Here is a 20,408-nt window from a genome sequence, read left to right as displayed (position 1 = left end):
AAAAAGAAATAAAAACCCTTTCCTTCTGAGACTAGGAGAGTCACAGCATGGTAACTGAACAGTGAAGACAGTATGTACGAATGAGCACCCAGTGCCCTCAGCCATGAGTAAAATGGATTTCTGTGGCTGAATAAAGTTGCCTCAAGAGAGAACTCAATTGTTTGAAAGTCTAATTTCTTTGTTAAAAATTAATATCATTGCCCACAGTCTACAACAGAACTCCAGGCTTTACAGAGAAGTACAGTCTACGCAGGCTTCCCAGCCCCAGTGGGCTGTGATCCGCACAGGTGACTAGGAATATCCACCTCCTTGTGAAAAATGCCCCATGCATTGCTCATTCTTGACTTACCTCTTTTAACCATTACCTTTTCTGCTTCCTATAATCCCCCCACCTGCCCCTCCATTAAATTCCTAGTTAAATCAATATTCAAAATCTCCAGTACCACCTTCGTACAAACATCTCAAATAAATAAATAGAACAACTCTTACCTGTAACCCCAGAACTTAGAAAGCCTAGGCAGAAGAAAGATTGTGACATCGAAGAAGTCTGGGCTACATACATAGTGAGACCCTGTTTCAAAATCCAAGGATGAAGGGGTTGGAGAGATGATGGCTCAGTGGTTAAGAGCACTGGCTAATCTTCCAAAGGACCTGGATTCGATTCTCAGCAAAACCGTAGCATGTAGTTCCTACTATCCCAGCTTTAAGCTCTGGGTAGACAGTGCTACCAGACTCGCCCAGGTTCCGATGAAAAACACGCACACACACATGCACACTCACAAGCTTGTTTTCGATGTTTTAATTCAATGGCTGGTCTCTTCTAAGCCTTCCTCAGCTATCACACCCTTCTTCTCACTCCCAGCTCAATACCTTTAAATCTGCCCTCAATTTTGGTTGTTCAATTACATTTATCCCTAGCTCAGCATCCTAAATCTAACCTCAGCTTAGTTGCGTTTCTGATCTCCTGCCTGCTACCTTAGGCCCAGTCAGGGAATCAGCCACTGGACACTCTGCCCTAGATCTCACATGACTGGTGGTGACTCTTTCCCCCTCCAAAGCATAATGAATCTTTTCTCCTCTCCTGTGTCTGCTAGCTTGCCTGCAGGAACCTGGAACTCCCACCTATTCTGCCCAGCATTGGCCAACAACATCTTTATTGATCGATCAATAACCAATTGGGGAACAAGACCTTCAGTGTTCACATGCAGATTCCCGATTAAAACATCAGAGCCACCCCCTACACAGAACTATCTATAAGTCCTGTTCAGCAGAATGTATCTTGTACAAAATGTACCAAGGTACACAAAATGAAAGTAAACAAATAATATTTTTAAAAATCCAAGGGCAAGGAAGGAGAAGAGGGCCTGGGAGGTAAGAAAGAAGCCTAGCTAACTTGGTTATAAATTCTCTTCAAAATAACTAAATTATCTTCCATTTAGACAACCTCACCCAAAGAGCTTTTTTTAAAAAAGTAAATGAAAGAGTAAAACCAGAAGGAAATTAAATAAACTAGATGTTTAAACAAATGCCAGAATCCCCAGAGGAGGAGGAAAGGCAGAGAGTGAATCACTTTACTCAGATGGTGTGACATTTAATTAAATGTTCTGAAATGTTCAGTGACAATGCCACGCTTAGGAAGAACCATGAAGACACGGTCTCTGTGCAGAATGAGGGTTACACCTGGCTGGACAGGTCACACTATAGGTTCAGGGAAAGGTGTCCAAGGCGCCTGTCACCTCTCCATGTGTCCTGTCTGTGTCTTTAGTTCTTCCATTGCACAGCTTAGCTTTAAGTCACAAAAAGAGAAGCGCCATTGGCTGCCTGGGGGGCTGGGAGCACAGGATGTTGTAGGAGGTCTTAATCAGTGTATCCCCAGGAAGGCAGGTATAGGGGTGCTGCTGTTCTCACCCCACTCCTAGACCACAATCCCTAGGCAGGATCCCACTGTCCCCTGATATCTCAAATGTCAGTCAGGCCAAAGTTTGTCAATCTGAAACTCCACCCCTTTTATAATTTTAAAAACAACAACTCCGTTTAGGTATGATTGAAAACTCATTCTCTTTGCGTGCACATTCCAATGATTTCTGATAAATTTATGCAATTTCACAACTACAATTACCGTCCGATTCTAGAACATTCCTATCACCACTCCTGAAAGAGATTCCCATGCCAATTTCAGTCAGTCCGTGTTCCCAGCCCAGCCTCAGGAAGCTACATTCTTGCTTTATCTGAATGTTTCCTGAATGTGGAACCATGTGATGTGAGGTCTTTGCATCTGGCTTTTTTCACTTAGCACAGTGTCTACAGATCATCCATGTCTTCGCAGCAGTGACTGCCAAGTTCCTTTTAGGTCTGAATAATGCTTCACTGAATGGATGCACTAATTGTTCGTCTCTATAGCCTGTCTTTGACTGCCATTCCCACACGTGTGACATCTGTATTCATTATAGTTTCTGTTAAATTCTAGGTTTTCTCCTCCAGGAGCTAATGATGCTATACAGCTCTTCATCTACTGGCCACTAATTTACCTTTTGATAGCATGTCTATTCAAAGGGCTGGAGAGATGGCTCAGTGGTCAAGAGCACTCGCTGCTCTTCCAGAGGACCCAGTTAGATTTCAAGGCATCCACAGGGTGACTTACAACTGTCTGTACTCCAGTTCCAGGAGATCTGACACCCTCTTCTGGCCTGCAAAAGCATCCAGTGTGTACATAGTGCACAGACACACATGTAGGCAAAATACCCACACACACAACATCAAAATAAATAAGCTAATTTGTTTTTTAAAGTCTATTCAGGCCATGCGTGGTAGCACACCCCTTTAATCCTAGCACTCAGGAGGCAAAGTCAGGTGGATCTCTGTGGCTTCAGGGTCAGCCTGGTCTACAGAGTGAGTTCCAGGGTAGCCAAGGCTGTTACAGAGAAACCCTGTCTTGGAACAAACAAAATCTATATAGATTTTTATCTGGTTTTGCTAGCTTGCCAATCCTAGAGCACTTTTTAAATCTAACGAGAAAGAAAAGAATGAAAACCAAAAATAAGATGGGCATCCGAGGCACAGGAAATCTGGGTTTGTACATCCACTCTATGCCAATTGGCAGGACACCCAGTAGGCTTTTTTAATGAGATCACTCCACCCAAAACAACAGTGAACTCAGATCCCCAAAGAGAATGTCCCAACCCTGAGTATTTCCCCTTTCATTTCTCAGTCACCCATAACTCTGTTTTCTTTTAAGCCAACGATAGCCCATCGGGGTATTTCTAGGGAAATGGAGGCTGTTTACATTTCTCTTGACACACCACACTGAAAACTGGTACAGTGCCAGGCTAGGCAGGGGTTCCACTTGGTCTGCCTTCAGCAGAAGCCTTTGGCCACATTGATGAGAACGTCAGCTTTGCAACATGGGCCACAACCATGGGTTGCTTCATGATCATCAGCCTTGATTTTAAAGAGATTAAAACAAACACAAACAAACAAACAAACAAAAGAAACAACAACAACAACAAAAAGACCAAAAAACCAAAAACAAAACGAAAAGCCAAACAGGAGTGGTGGCTCACATCTTTGATCCCAGCACTTGGGATGCAGAGGCAGGAAGGTCTTTTGAGTTTGAGAAGAGCCTGGTCCACAGAAAGAGCTCCGGAACAGCCAGGGCTACACAGAGACACCTTGTCTTGAAAAGGAGAGAGCGAGTGAGCGAGAGAGAGAGGGAGGGAGGGAGGGAGACACAGAGACACAGAGACACACAGAGACAGAGACACACACAGTGAGAGTGAGTGAGCGAGCAAGAAAGACAGAGACACAGAGAGAACCTTCTTGCAGCTTTCCAGAGAGTAAGACGAGGAACCATGAATTAGAACACAGGTAGGTCTGAAGGGTAGGAGATCTGGCTCAGGGCCTTCTGCATACCAGGTGATCATTCTGACAATTCAGCTGAATCTAGAGCCCCAGTTTCTGCTCTTTGAAACAAACTGGATCGCTGGAGGGTCGTTTTCTTTTCTAGTCTGTGATAACATTGGAATTTTCTTATGCATGACATTGAATTGATAGTTATGTTCGATGTTTGGTAATATAGCCATTTTCAAATTACGAATTCTGCCGACCCAGGAGGTCTTTCCATTAGAGACGTGGGAGATGTGGGAAAACCATGAGGGAGAAACTTTAGGAGATACGGCTGAGCTGGATGAAGTATGTTACTGAGGCATTTGTGCCTCTCCACCTCCCCCTTTCCATTCTACCTGCCAGTCAGGAAGCAACCCAGCTTCACCCCGAGTTCCCACCATGATGGTCTGCCTTACTACAGGCCCAGAATCAGCAGCCAAGTGACCCCTGGTCGAAACCTCTGCAACGCTGTGTGAACTGAAGCGGCCCCGCCTTGAAGTTGGTTTTACAAAGTTACTTTGTCAGAGAGAAGAAAGCCAACGCACGTGCTGCGCCAGTGGTGTCAACCTGTGCTTGTCTACCAGAGAGCTGGGTTCAATGCAGTGCTTGCCACTCAACACAGATAAGACTGGCTAAACATATGGTACTGTGGAGGCTCAAGAGATGGCTTATTGGTTAAGAACATTGACTGCTCTTGCGGAGGACCTGGGTTCAATTCCCAGCAACCACATGGTGGCTCAGAACCATCTGGAACTTGGGTTCCAGGAAATCCAGCATCCTCTCCGGTCCCCTAAGGTACTGCACACAGTAGTCTGCTGACATACACGCAGGCAAAATACATATACACAGAGTGGCAGAAATAACTTTTTTAAACATTAAAAATTATCACAATAAACCACTAGTTGAGGGCCAACTTGAAGCCTACTGCTTAGGAAAGGTTGGAAGGGAGAAGCGTGTGGGTGCTAAATCACCTCAAATGCACTCACGGTCCGCCACCTTGCCACCTGCCTCTCAGGAAAAGTCAGTGGCTTGTCAGGCACCACAAACAGTGTATCATATTTTGTTAAGTTTATCAGTTGGATCCTTAATTTAAAACAATCACCACTCTATTTATGATTAAGTTAGAAATACCAGTGGTGGGGGCCAGACAAAGGGGCCGGTGGTCAAGAGTGCTTTACAAGTCTTGCAGAGGACCTGGTTTGGCCTTCAGCTCCCAGAATCAGGTGGCTCACCTAGAACTCTATTCCAAGGGATCTAAAACCCTCCTTTGGCCTCTGCCTGCTCACATGTGATGCACATATACTCACCAGACACACATATATACACATACATTTTTAAAGTATTTAAATAAAAAAACATCAGTGACCCGACTATAATTCCATGATAGAGGTCCTGCCAAACATGGTCAAGGCCAACAGTTTCATATCTAGCACACACAAAAGGATCATTACTGACTAATTAGATAGTTCCTTCAGTGCCTCTGACGTAGTTTTTCATGGAAAGCTGTGGCAGTTTATATATGCGTGAGTCTGGGGACTGAACTCGGGGCCTGTTCACTCCTGTTGAGTACACACACTTAGCTACATCCTCACCCAGACTGGGGTGATTCAGTACCTGTGAGGCCTGAGAAAACTGAAGTAGGATATAACGCCAAAAATGTGGGGAACCTCTGCTAATTAAGATCAAAGTCCACCATGACAGATAGCCTCTGGGTTTGGTGCAATATGGAGACTCCCTTCCCTAGCAGGGATTCTCCTTCTCTGACCTTGCCTAGGGAATTCTAAGCCACCACACTCCCCTACCAGAGGAATATCACATAGCCTTAATTAGATTACAGGATCAATTTCCTTTCTCCTGATAAGAACGGGTTCATCCAGCACCTGAGGTTCCTGAAATGCTTCCCCATGCTAATGAGACATTTCTGTACACTAAGCCCTCATCCAGTGACCTTTGCCCATCCTCGATGACCCTGCCCTCAGACCCCCCCAAAACTTTATAAGCCTCAAATCACCCTAAGTAAAGTTTATCTGCCTCCTGATAACTGGTCCCAGTGTGGTCATTCACCGTATGTACTCACAGGGCCCCCGAAAGCCCTGCTGGTCATCTCTGCTCCCATAGCCTGTGCAGACCGTATTGGCCAATAAGCCACAAGATCAGGGAGACTCACACAAGAAATGACATGGACTTAACACTTCAAGAATGAACTCAGCTCTGTGAGGGTGGGGAAGGAGCAGCTCTATCTATCTATCTATCTGTCTGTCTGTCTGTCTATCTCTCTCTCTCTCTCTCTCTCTCTCTCTCTCTATCTATCTATCTATCTATCATCTACATAGATATATAGATATATCTTTTTTTGACCAAACATTTGTTGAGCACTGTACCAGTCTGTGCCAGGTAGTACACTGGACTCTCAGGGGAGGATGAAGACTGAGGGTGGTTCTCTGTTCCCTAGGACAACATTGTCAGAAACAGTGTCAATGAACTTCTGGCTTTCAAGGATACTTGATGAATCTTAGTAATACGAATAATCCATCAATATGAGACCTGCTTTCAAATGCCAAAATTAACTTAGCCGTGATGTTTTCAAATCAATACAGTACTGTGTTCTCATGAGCCAGAGAATGATTCTAATGTAGTCCAGTCTTTCTGCTATGACCTCAAAAAGGGCTTTTAAAAAATCTTATTGATTAATTTCACCTATATATGTATGAATGTTTTGGCTTCATATGTCTGTGCACCATGTGTGTTGTGTGGTGCCCTTAGAAACCTGAAGAGCGCATCAGGTCTCCCTGGAACTGGAATTATAGAAGGCTGTGAGCTGGAATGTGGGCTTTGGGAATCGAACCCAGGTCCTTCAGGAAAGCAGCCAGTGCTCTTAACCCGAGCCATCACTGTAGCCTTCAAGTCACTGTTGTTGACATTGTTTTTATCTCTGCAAGTTCTCAACTCAAGAATGTCACATGTGTTTCCTGTCTTCCTCAAATAGTTCTGACGAACTAAATCAAATTAGAACCCAGAGATAATAGAATGGTTCCTTCTCACAAAATCCAGCAATTCTGCAAGTGTTCAGCTGATGGACACATCACACCTGCAGTCTAGAAGGGGGCTGCCTTCTATTTCAATTGTGTTACAGCAGTGGACAGAGTCCTGGCAACGTTTACCATTAGAAAGTATTTTCATGTTTTGTTGCCACCTTTGGGTGGGGCTTGAAAATATGCCCCATAGTGTAATTGACTCATTTCTCTGGCAAGTGAGGAGAACAGCAGGGGTTGGGAAATATTGCAGATCTAACCAAGGCCTTTGCAGCACAATCCAACCTCAAAAAACCCAACAGCTTTTGCTTTTGTTTTTATTTTCAAACAAGGTCTCTGCTATGGAGCCCTGCGTGGCTCGGAACTCACCATATACACTAGGCTGCCCTCAAATTTGCAACAATCTTCTAGCCTCCGAATCCTGAATGCTTGGGATATAGGTGTGTATCACCATACCTGGCTGGCATCTTATTTTCAATGTAAAATAGTGACATTGTGATTCCAAATAACAAATTAGGACGAGTGTGGCGGCTCCGGCTGTGACACACGAGAGTAGGACGCTTAGAACAGAAGAAAGAACTGCACCTCCACCCTCGGGGAGCATAGAGATACCGTCACAGATCTCATTCTTCATTTCCAGAACTGGCAGGCAGAGCCCAGGAACACAGTGGCCCACAGCCAGCAGCTTCTGTACGGCTGCTTCAGAGACGTGTCACCGCTGCCACTGACCACGTTGCTGATTTTCGTGAATCCCCAAAGCACTGACTTAGGATAAGCAGGATAAGAGGTTCCTGTCCTCTACTGCTGGCATGTTTGCAATGGCGTTCTGAAGGCAGTACCATCACTTGCTGGGCAGACACCAGCTGACGTGAAGGTTGAAAGTGATGTGTTTAGTCTCTGCTGTCGAGGCTGCTCTGGTCACAGATGATGGCACTGCCACCCTCAGTCTGCCCAGTCCCAGATGGGAAATCTGCCTGACTCCCCTTTTCTTCTCTTCAACCTCACACCTTGCCCACCAATAATTTTGATTCTACTTTACAATACACTTATTATGTGTATATAATATGTATGTATATTACATATATATGTATATAATATACACACACAAACACATATGCATATAATATACTATGTGTATATAATAAATATATTGTACATTATTTATTATATTATATATTTATATAACATATATTAATATATTATATATAATGTATTTAGATCTAGGCTATAGATTACATAGAGTTATAGACTTAAACAATGTATAGATTTCAATAATATATTACAATATGTCCAGAAGCTGATACATGCATAATATATTTAGATATAGATTTATAGTTTGCATAGATTTACAGATTTTGACAATGCATATATTTAGGTAATATATTGCAATATATTTAGAACTTCTTTGTATATGTGTATGTGTGTGTGTGTGTGTGTGTGTGTGTGTGTGTGTGTCACTGACCTTGACTGCCACCTTCCTGGCTACCATGCAGGTCCAAGCTACCATGGTCTAACCTCAGTTACAGCAACGGTTTAACAGCCTCCCCTCTTGGACACCACAGTGTCTTTGCCACACAGCATCAGGAGGTCTTTTTGAAAACATGAGTCACAAGTTGAGGATGCACCTATTTGGAGTACAGTGTCCAAATTGTTTGGCTCTAATCCCTAGCATTGCCTGAAACCAGTAGTGGTGGTACAGGCCTGTACTCCCAGCACTGGGAGGCGGAGGAAGAAGAAACATAACATCAAAGTCATACTTGGCTACTTAAACTTGAGATTTCTGTAGAACTTTTATTATAAAGGGATGTCATATTTTGTCAAAGACTCCTTTCCACATCTAAGGAGACGATCATGTGATTTTTGTCTCTGAGTCTGTTCATGTGGCAAATTACACTTACTGACTTACATACGTTTAACAATCCCTGCATCTCTGGGATGAAACCAAGTTGATCATGCTGGATGAATTTTTTTACTCTGGAACTTGGTTTGTAAGTATTTTATTGAGATGGGGGGGTTGTGTTCATCAGGGACATTTGCCTATACTCTTTTGGAGAGGGTATTTCTTGGGGCGGGTATTAGATGTTTTCTTTCCTTTTCTGTTTTATGGAAAGACCTGAAGATTATTGGTGCTTGTTCTTTGTTGGTCTGGTATTACCTTGGGTAGAATCCATTTTGCCCTGGGGTTTGTTTTAGCTCTGATATATTTTTTTTAATTACTGAGATTATCTCAGTTGCTATGGGTCTGTTTGGGTTATTTACGTCACCTTTGTGGTGGGTAAATAGGTATGGTCCCCATAGACTCATATGTTTAAATGCTTGGCCATAGTGAGTGGCACTAGTGAGAGGTGAGGCCTTGTAGGAGGAAGTGTGTACACTGTCCGCCTTTGGATCAAGATACAGAACTCTCAGCCCCTCCAGCACCATTTCTGCCTAGATGCTGCCATGCTTCCCTCCATGATGATAATGGACTGAACTCTGAAACTGTAAGCCAGCTCCAGTTAAATGTTTTCTTTTATAAGAGTTGCTATGGTCACGGTATCTCTTCACAGCAGTGGGACTCTAAGACAGCTCTGATATAACTTTGGTAGGTGGTATTCATCTAGAAGTTCACCTGCCTTTAAAGATCCATTTTGTTGGTAAGGCTTTCCACTGGGTGCTCATTAGCTTATTGAATTTTTCCTTTCCAGCATCATTTCAGTTTGGGTTTCCTTCAGCAATTCCATCTCTTTGTTGAATTCTATTTTCACATCTTGGATTGACTTCCTCATTTCATTTATCCCGTTGTCAACCCTTGGAGTATACTCTCGTCTTCCTTGAGCTGTCTGAACTTACAGTCATACATTTGTTTGAATTCCTTGTTAGTTCTGCTAGGTCATATTTCGTAGGTACACAATGATGAGACTCTTTTTAAAAAAAATATTTATTTATTTTACTTATATAGGTACCCTGTAGGTATCTTCAGACACATCAGAAGAGGACATAGGCTCCCATTACAGATGGTTGTGAGCCACCCTGTGGTTGCTGGGAACTGAACTCTGAACCTCTGGAAGAGCAGTCAGTGCTCTTAACCACTGAGCCATCTCTCTAGCCCAAGAGGAAGAGACAAATTGTCCTGGTCTTTTATGCTGTTTCTGTTCTGAGACTTGCACATATAATTTGTTGGTTGAGTCCCCCTAATCTACCTCCCTCCCTCCCTCCCTCCCTCCCTCCCTCCCTCCCTCCCTCCCTCCCTCCCTCCCTCCCTTCCTCCCTCCCTCCCTCCCTTCCTCCCTCCCTCCCTTCCTTTCTCTGTAGTTTTTGTTCAAGCTGCTTTTCTACTTTTGGGCAGGCAGGGGACACACATTAGTAAGCAGATAAAGAGGATAGAGTGTGATCATGTAGTTCTGTAACTGATTCTCCATGGATACTCTGGGACAGTAACCTTAACCCCAACCAAGGCCTGTCAGTTTACAAAGGTCCTGAGGGCTCGCTGTAGCTACTGTGAACAGACAGACTCAGAGAGAGGTTATCACCACAAACTGAATTATCTGCACTTGGAGCAGTGGTCACCTCACAAGCTTCTTGAGGACCGTAAGTGGAAAGATGCTCTGTGAGATCCAGGTTTCAGCTTAGATGTCTCCAGATCCTCCACCCCATTACAGCTGGGTCCACATTCCTCATTCCGTGCCCTGTATGCTGTCTTCACAGCACGTGTCTCCAGCCAATCCCTGCCTGCTTTGCTCTGTCTAGGCAACCATTGCTAATGCAGGGACCTTCCCTATGATACCCAGAATGCAACAGAGCCTGACTTATAGTAAATGTTCAGTATATGGTCCATGGAAAAATAACTTCTTTAGTGTTTACTATGCACTAGGTGTTGTGCTTTTTAAACTTTTTGTTATGTGTGCATGGATGTCTTGCCTGCATGTGTGCCTTGTGTGTCATGTGTGTATCTGGCACTGGTGGAAGCCAGTAGAGGGTGTCAGATCCCCTTGGACTGGAGTTACAGCCAGTTTGAACCACCAGGTAGGTGTTGGAAATCAAACTAAGATCCTATGAAAGAGCAACCAGTGCTCTTAACTGCTGAACTGTGTCTCTAGCCCCCTAGACACTGAACTAAATGCCGTGCATGCAATAATGTAACACCCAACATAGCTCTCTGAGGGACTAGTTCTTCACATTTACAGCTACGGAAACCCAGGAACAGAGAGGACAACTGGCAAGACCAAGGTCATGCAGCTGGGATATAACTGTTTAGGGAATCCAGGGCTTATAACAGAAGTCCTCAAAGCCTCATGGCTTAAAACAATGTACTCTCCTGTTGTGATACCATGGATTCACTGGCCTAAGATGGATGGGTCTTAATTGAATTCTCTCCTTCATTACTGCTAGCTGGCAGAAAACACTTAATCTTTTCAAGGCCTGGACCTCCTAGTTGACCTTTTTCTTTTTCTTTTTCTTTTCTCTTTTTTTTTCTTTTTTACTTTTTCAATAATAGGTCTGAGAAGCCAGTCTTGAAGTCTACTGCTGGGGGTGCTGTCTGACCTCTCTATGACCTCATAGAATGATGGTCCTTACAAAGAACCTTACCTGGGATGCATGTTGGGGGGCATGCATGTATGTAAGTAGGTGCATACGTGTATGGAAGTCAGGCCAATATCCAAGTATCTTCCTTAATCTCTCACTCAGCCTGGAGTTCACTGAGTAGGCTAGGCTGATTGGCCAGTGAGCTCCAAAGGGCCTCCTGTCTCTACCTACCCTGAGATGGGATTGAACAGGATTACACCAGGATTTTGATTTTAACTTGAGTAATGAATATCTAGACTCAGGTTTTCAGGCTTGTAGGTATACGCTTTACTGAATGAACCATCTCCTCAGACTCTAAATGCACTTGGAATTTTTGTTTTTTGAGAGACAGTCTTCTTAGGTAGCCCAGGTTGACCCCAAATTTACTCTATAACCTAGGTTATCCTCAACTTCACCATCCTACTGCCCCAGCCTCCTAAGTGCCGAGACTATAGGCATATGCCACCGTGCCCTGGGCTCTAGAATGTACATTTTTAAGAAAACCAAAGAGGGACTGGGGGTATAGTCAATGACTGTTGGTTTGATGCTCAGCATAAAGAACAAAGAAAAGGAAAGTGTAAGGGAGGGAGGAAGGAAAAATAAAGGAGGAGAAAGGAAAGAAAGGGAGGAAGGGGAGGGAAGGGACAAAGGAAGAAAAGACAAAGAAATTGGGCAAAGGCCAAGATCTCTTCTGCCCTAGGCCACTCCCACAAGTCTCACTAACTCCTGGGGGACACTGGGAAATCTTGTCAATGGGAAGCCATCTTTGGAGACTCCAAGTGCAGGGCTGGTTATGTACCCCAACAGTCTGACTTCAGAATCTACATCTTAGACACTGGGTCATGATTTGTTTTTCTTGGGAATCCCTGGATAATGGTTTTTGCTGGTTTGTGTAACTAGGAGCTTGTTTGGTGACTTGGAATTCCAAAGAAAGATAAAGTCTTGTGCAGAACCTTGCACAAGAAAGGTGAGTGCCTTCCCATTGAGCTCAGCCCTGTCTCATGGGTTTCACTGGCAGTCCTTTCTCTGCTTCTAACTGACCCAATTTCAAAGTCATGAGGAGCCTTTGGTTGGTGCCGGCTGGGAGCTGGCTGGGAAGGGAGGTTTAGAGGCACATCTGTGGGTGAAATCTTATGAAAGATCGTGTTTTAAATGAAGAAAGGACACAGTGAGAAATTTCCCATGGGACTCCGCCATGCCCCAAGGGATTAGCATGCACCTTGAAACCAGTTGAAACCAGTTGGCTTGCAGGCAAGTTCTGCACAAACACCACACTTTTATTCCTTTCCACCGCCCCGGAGAAGTAGTTTAGAAAGATCAACATCACCTCTTGCACTGTGCCAAGGGCCTTCTATCTACTGCCCACTTCAGCCCTCACATCAACAAAGGTACCAGCTTCAGAAACTTTACCACAAACCTAGCAAATGTGTAACCAGGGATTAAAACTCGCACCAATATGGCTTCCCACTGCTTATTCTTCTAGGCTCCAAAGAATGGCATACAAACAAGGCGCCATTTTGATCTCTGTTCACTTTCCCTCCCTCTGCTTCTACTTGGGGGTGTGATTTCTCAACCATCATGACCCTTTCTGGGTTCAGTCAGTTCAGCGCTGGATTGGGCACATCATGAGCAATTTTGGTGAATGAATGAATCAGGATTCCCTCAGAGGAGGTCAGCAGTAGCCTAGCGTAAGTCTGCCAATCAAACCCTACCATTTCTGGGGCCACCAACAGTAAAACAGCCACAGGCTTCTATGTGCCATTTCTCTTCTCAGTATAGTCTGATAATAATAGCCTATCTTTGATGAACTGGTCTCTCTCTCACCCTTGACATTTGGAAAACACTATTTGGTCATACACAGTGTTCAAGGCTGAACATTTGAGGGGGGGTGGGGAACCTAGGGTGTGGCGGGGAAGGAAGGGTGCTATTTAGTTGCAGGACTCATGCCTTAGGAACTTCACTTCTGACTCTACATTGTTCTAAGTTTCCTGCTTATTCCGGATGTCTACAACTGGTTGTCCAAGACGTACCTCTCATGAGCTAATGAATAATGCATTGGAAGAAAACATTTGGTCCCCCTCCCAAGTTCTTAGAGTAAGAAATTCAAAGACAGCATCAAACATAATTACACTGTTGCGGTGTGCCTGTGCGAGATCAATGGATGCGTTTCTAGGCTGTTGCTCAGGCTCAAGGGACAACAATCCATATACATGACAGCTCTCTGTGTAAAGAACATCACACAGCAGCCATCTTCAGATGCACCCAACTCCAAGGACACCAAGAACTGTTTGGAAAGGTCTCTAAGGAACTGCAAAGCTTCTAATGTTGCATTCGTCTTCAGCAGACAGGATGCAACAAAGGAGCCTGCTCTCCCACTGATAGCTTTTAAGGAATTTGCAGTCGTCATGGACCAGCTCAAATTTGCCACTGGCTTCACATCATCAATTGAACTGATCGTAAGCAAGGGATATAATGAGAAAGTAAATCTCTCATTCCTGTTAATAATACATTTTAAAAAATCCTTCCTGGGTGTTTTCCTTTATTAAATGCCTTCTCCGTTGGCAACGTTGTTATCAAAGGATTTCTGTCAAAAAAGAAAACCATGAGGCCTTCGTTTCCATGTTTTCCCTGTCTGCTCATTAAGCCTTTTAAAAGGCACTGGATTGAAAACAGCCCTAAAAATACAGGCAGAATAAATAAGTGTATTTATAAAGCATCGGGTTTTCAATCAATAAAAACATACTTAATTTCCATGTGAAGGAGGAAAGAAAAACAAAATTGAAAGAGGCAACAGAAGCCCTCAAAAGCAAGCAGAAAACTAAGCAAATTTAGAAAAAGTGGGCTGGGGCCCCAGTGGGAAAGTGCTACCCACTTGCTTATTTATTTAGGATTTATATTTGTCCTTCGTAAAAGGAGTGGAGACCACAGGAGAGCTCTGTACTTCTAGTGTCGTCGTGACTGAACCCTAGCTGGGGGGCTCCATCTACTGTAAGACGGGTAAACTTCCTGAATTACAAACTATCAGTTTAAAAAGCAGGACAAGTGGGGCTGGAGAGATGGCTCGACAGTTAGGAGCTCTTCCAGAGGTCCTGAGTTCAAATCCCAGCAACCACATGGTGGCTCACAACCATCTGTAATGGGATCTGACACCTTCTTGTGGTCTGAAAGACAGGGACAGTGTGCCCACATACATGAAATGAATAAATAAATCTTTAAAAAGCAAGACAAGTATTAATTGCAGTGCCCTTAGCCCAGTCACATGGCTCTCAAGCTTGAGTTAAGTTGCAGACATGTCCTACTACTCGCCCACATCCATAGTTAACTTTGATATAAATCATATTAACTTTAGCATTGGGTAGAATTATTATTCCGGTAGATAAATGACTGTTATTCAGTTTCCTATAAGAGAAATGTATATGTTCTTTTAAAAGAACCTAATTAAGATTAGCACTAAAGTCACCATATAATGTTAAATCCTATGTGCAGTCAGAAGCCAGGAAATACATGACTAAGGCCCAAATTCCATTCTACTATCTACCCTGCTAAGGCTATTCCAGACGAATAATAGTTAAGTAATTTTAGAACCCTTTCCTTACCCTTAGGTATAATTAACTGATTTAAATGCTGAGTTCCTGTCCAAATTAATGATTTGTTTTCTTAAATTATATATCTACCACTGGCCTTCTAGAGCATTGCTATATACTTCAAACATAGCCCCATGGTCATCACTGCCAATTTTCTTCTCATTAACCATATAAAAGTTGCTTAGAAGACACAAACCCCAAGTCCACTTTAATTTATAAATTCTTTAAGCAGATTGTGTATGCCATTTAAATTTAATCAGGCTTCTAGAAGGGTAGATTTAGTATGATGACTTTAACATACACAAGTCTTAAGATTACCTTTAAGGCGATGTTACAGAAATACCTCTTTAGGGATCATTATTATTCATTTATGGAAACAGCCAAGGCACATATAAAAATAATCCTGTGAACCCAAAACCCTACAAAGAACTTTTCAAAATTCACGATACATAGAGCTACTTGAGAATGAGCAACGAAATGATTCCTAAACACTCCTATCACCGATTCTCTCCCTCCTTCCTGCCAGAGCCAGCTCTCTGAGGATGAAGACCATGACTTGTCCCTGCAGGCAAAGGACAGTGAATTGTGGTGAATGCTTGGATAAGAACTAAGTCCGTGCACAGCTAATTGTATTACTGAGTCTACAGCGAGCCTTTTCATGGTATTAGGCAAGATGCAAGTGCTATTTAGTATGGTGTAAACACACACAGACACGCACACAGACACACACACACACACACACACACACACACACACACACACACACACAATGCAATTACAAACCCACAGTTTTCTCTGTAACGTTCCCTTTCCACATTCCAATTCTCTACTGGATTTTAAGTTCAGCAACTAATTTTAAACACTACCCCTATATACCTTCAAGATCCCCCAGAAGACTCTGGGCTTCAAGTTTCCTGTGATGTATAGTTTCTGTAAGCAAAGTCTCAGCCGTTCTTCCCGGCCACCCACACTAATTATTCCTCAAGTAACTCCGAGGAAGCCCCTCTCACAGACGACTTTTCTAGAAAAGAAAGAAATTGCTCCAAATCATCAATCTGTATCTTTAATTCCACCACGTGAGTTCTAAAATGAATGGGTAAGCTGATCAGGGAACAATGCATCAGTGAGTCCCCCAGGCTTGCAGTGAAATTATCCTGAAGCTATTAATGGGCTGACGTTGTGGGTGCTAGGGCTGCTGAAGACCTAGAAGTACAAGGAGTCGGGTGGGTTTTATCTGAGGCCATTCAGATCCAGGCCCACGCCACAGACTCATCTTCCCATGTTCACATCACTTCTGACATCGTCTAGGCTCGCCCAACAGGATGCTGTAAAGGTTTTGGGTCAATGTCCTAGTGAAGCATTGAGTTCACCACACTGGCCGAGATCCCGCCTCCCATCGTCCCCTGCACATTGCCTCAAAGGAGTACTGTAACCAAGTGTGGTGATAGGGGTGCTAAGGTCTGGAGTCTCACATTTTGCTGCAGGGGCGTGGCACACAGCTCTCATGCTTCATTCACTTGGGGAGAGGTCAGCCACACCCCAGTCTCATTATTTCAAATCTGCTCGGAAGACTGATTTCCACTTCTCAGAGGACCTTGGTTGTTGAATCCTACTCAATTCTTGTCCCTACAGACATAAGGACTGTGTCAGCTAATGCAGATTCTGTATGGTTCATTTCTTATAGGAAGTTAGGAAACACTCAGTCTCATCATGGGTTACCTAATACTGAACAGTTCCATAACTCCCAGATCCTCTGATTTAATGTCTAGCCGTGCATTTTTTCTTTTTGAGAATGTGCTCAGCCATATTAGTTACTGAGACCTAGTCAGCCAAGGCCACCACAAGTTGGCAGCCAGAATGATGAGCAGCAGGATTAAGTTATCAGCTACGGTGGCCTATCAGCTTCCTCACTGACAGGGCAGGAATTCAACTAAGCATCCAGGAGCATGTCCATCCTCAATGCCTTGACACAGGTAAAACTAATCCCTAAAATTCTCTGGGACTGTCCGAAGGACACAGACAGACCAACCAAGAGAGTCCTTGAAAGGTGGCTATGTGATTAGAAAATAAAAGTTTAAATAATCAAACAAAACAATGTGTTGAACGGCACTGTCATCCAAGAAGTTGCTATTAAAATTTAAAATCCTAGACTAGAGGCTGGGGATGTACCTCAGTTGTCCATTAGCTGATCTCTAGGGAGCTTCCAAGCTTTCTGTGCCAGACTGACTGAGACAATTAGACAGACTGCTGAGGTGTCCTGCTTAGCTGACTTTAACACACACACACACACACACACACACACACACACACACACACACACACACACACGCTATTGGTTCCGTTCCTTTCAGGAACCCTGTCTCTCTAGACTGCCCGGCAGAGGATACCCCTCAGGCTGTCACATGGGCTCCTCAGCTGGAGACACTGCATCCTGACTGCATGTCCATCTGTCTATCAAACACCTGAAGGCAGAAGACATACTTCGTCTTTGCTCTCCCAACCCCTTAAGTCCAGACTCTCGACTCAGGCTTTTGGTTGGCTTCAGATTCATTATTCAGGTCCAGACTATGGTCTTAGTCCATTCTGTCCCAGACACACTGACCTCCTTGAGTTATCAAGGCGATTAAACCGGGTCCCCACCCCACTACTCAACTCCACACTCACCCCACTACCACACCCCATCCCTTTTCTTATTCTTTCTCCTTTTGGCAACTGCACTTCCTCCGAGGCAAAGCTCTCTCTGGTCCAGAAACCACTCCCATGAACACGCCCCTCCCTAGTTAAAGTCTAATGCCACAGCAACGTGACTGCTAAGTCCCTCCGATACACAACCAACTATGGCTTCTGACTTGCTAGGCTCATGACACCCTCTGGATCATTGTTAACTTGCAATTGAGTCGCAATTAAACCACAATTATGATGAAGAACTAAGTCTCTTTACATTCTTTCCCAGCCTTATTTCATTTTTATTAGTATCACTATTTCAAAGCTATTTCTGGAACTTACTTTCTGCCAGGTCCATGTGCTGTAGTAATGGAAGGGAATCTGTGTCCATTCACTGAAATTTTACAACAGGGCATCAAGCATACACACACACACACACACACACACACACACACACACACACACACACACACATTTTATATTTCGGAGGGTCCTTCTCTCAGTTCTGCCTGCCAAACTTGGGTCTTCACTACAGGTAGAGTTGGGCTTATCTAACTAATGTCTCTGACTAATTCTGCTAGGCCTCGGCTTTCCCATCCATAAAGTATGGCTGTATAATGATCAGAGCAATTCTGCAGATCCGCTAACATGCTTGTTAATTACCTGGCACAGTTAAGTGCCTGGCACACAGTCCTTCAAACATGGTCTGGGGCTGGGTTTGTAACTGGGGGGTAGAACACTTGTTTAGCATACATGGGTTCAGTCCATAGCAAAACATCAATGAATCATAACTGACTAAACGGACACTTTTGATTAATAAATAAGTTCCCAGGAGCAACAAGAAAATGAAGATAGCAACAAAAGTTACAGCAGCAGTGACCAGAAAGCATGATTAGGACGACTTGTATTTTCATTAACTGTGTCTATATCTGGTTTTCTGCCTCGACCAGAGCAGAAACAGCCCATGCTGAGCACCATGGGCATTTTATTAAGCCCTCATTTCTAGTATCCTCATTCTTAGCCTTTAGTGGTGGTTCCTAAGAAGGGACAGCAAATGGTGGCAATGGTGGTAGCTTGTTCTTTCCCCGAGCGTAAAGTAATCAGAACTGCTTTGATCTTTTATTTCCCACAAGGGATGTGTGCGGGCACGAACAGCATCTAACTTTCAATGATGCTTATAACAGACCCCTAACTGGAGACAGCCTTAATCAGGAATCCAAACAACGAGATAAAGTCAAGCCCCTTTTGTCAGAAACTCATGCTTGAAGTTTCAACCATCATCCTGAGCCCGTTCTAATCGCTATTGCAGGACTCCACCAGGTCTCTTAATAAACCTCCCAGATAGTTGAAGTAAATCCAACATTTCACCTTTTCTGGCATCTGTCACTAACGAATATCCTGACACCAGGGGCCAGTAGCATCAGCACGCACTGTTTCCAGTACCCACGTCCAGAAGAACACCTTTAAAATAAATGCTTACTGTGATTTTCCAAGTACATTTGCTATTCGGAGGGTACATTCCAGGAAAACCTTCACTGCCAATAAATCCAGACTCTCCAGTAAGAATACCACCACATGTGAAAACAGGTCTGTGAAAATAACAGAGGAGAGAACATTTAAATTGACTCGCAGTCTAGCAGTCTAATGCTCATTTCAAAACGGCATATGTTTTGATATGAACGAGTTAATGTTGTTTAACAAAATCACACACCAGAGAGATCTGAAAACTTGCCAGCTCTTAGAATGTTTAAATTATAACCCGATAACCCATTCACTCAGATTCATCATTAAGATAGGTCATGTATGGGCATCTATAGTAAAATAACCCACTCAAAAAGTTATATTAAAATTGAGTGATTTAACGGGAGAGAGTGGGGGAGGTACTGGGGAGCCACTCACTCTGGGAGAGCTGCATGATTTAAAAGACGTAAAGGTAAAGTTTGTCTCTAGATTTAGAGACAGGCCTTGTTTTCTCCCCCCTTTTGGAAAACTTGGGTGTTTCAGCGCGCCCCTCCCCACGTCCCGGGAAAAGGGAAGGCAGATGCGGCTGGAGGTGATCTGGGAGTTAGCCATCCCATAGGTGCCTTTGCCCGGGCTCTCAGTGAGGAGTCACTTAAAAGAGCGGCTCCCCAGGTTAGCCTTAGATTGGCAGAGGTTGGGAAGAAAAGCACGGGGCGGAGGAGGGCGCACGTTCGAGCGCTAGTGCCTCCAGCGCCTGGAACCCGAGCTGCGCGCCACGTGGTGGCCCAGGAGCCGTAGGGCCAGCGCTCCGGGGAGCGTAGCAGCCCGCGGTGGGGTCGTGCAGGGGTCCCCGGAGCAGGGAAGGGAGGACGGGGTGGGGGGCGTTACCTCTCTGGGGTCTGCGGCCGGGCCAGCTGCCCGGCGGCCAGAAGCAGGCAGAGCGGGATGCAGGCGCTCGCGCCCCCCATGGCCGGCAGCTCACTGCGGCATCCCGCCCGGCGCCTGCAGCCAGGTACCGAGTGCGCCGCGGCCGGCGGGAGGGCGGCTTTTGAAGGCGATGGAGGCCGACTCCACGCCTAATTTCCCCCGGGGACGCGCCCTGGCAGCCGCGGGCGGCGGCTGAATGTCCCGTTTGTTCTCCGGCGGGAGGGGCCTGTCCCCTGGGCGGCCGCGGGGGAAGGGAGCCTGGCCAGCGGTACCCAGGGCCAGCCTCGACTCTCCAGGGTGGAGTTTGGGGGGG

The 20,408-nt window shown here is 44.6% G+C and overlaps 1 protein-coding gene across 1 annotated transcript in view; it reads right to left on the bottom strand.

Annotated features, from left to right (window-relative positions):
* PCOLCE2 (procollagen C-endopeptidase enhancer 2) overlaps positions 1-20,201 on the bottom strand; it is a 49,301-nt gene extending 29,100 nt beyond the window's left edge. Inside the window, exons 1-2 of the mRNA XM_080934857.1 lie at positions 20,057-20,201; positions 19,188-19,296 (exon numbers count right to left, since the gene is read on the bottom strand). Of these exons, the coding sequence (XP_080790983.1) occupies positions 19,188-19,296; positions 20,057-20,136 (189 nt within the window). The 5' untranslated portion in view covers positions 20,137-20,201. The remainder of the gene's footprint in view (positions 1-19,187; positions 19,297-20,056) is intronic.
* Between the last annotated feature and the right edge of the window lie 207 nt (positions 20,202-20,408).

This window comes from Micromys minutus, assembly GCF_963924665.1.
Source record: "Micromys minutus genome assembly, chromosome: 21".
NCBI lineage: Eukaryota > Metazoa > Chordata > Mammalia > Rodentia > Muridae > Micromys > Micromys minutus.
Note: the sequence above shows the minus strand (reverse complement) of the source record. Positions and strands in the feature narration are given on the sequence as shown.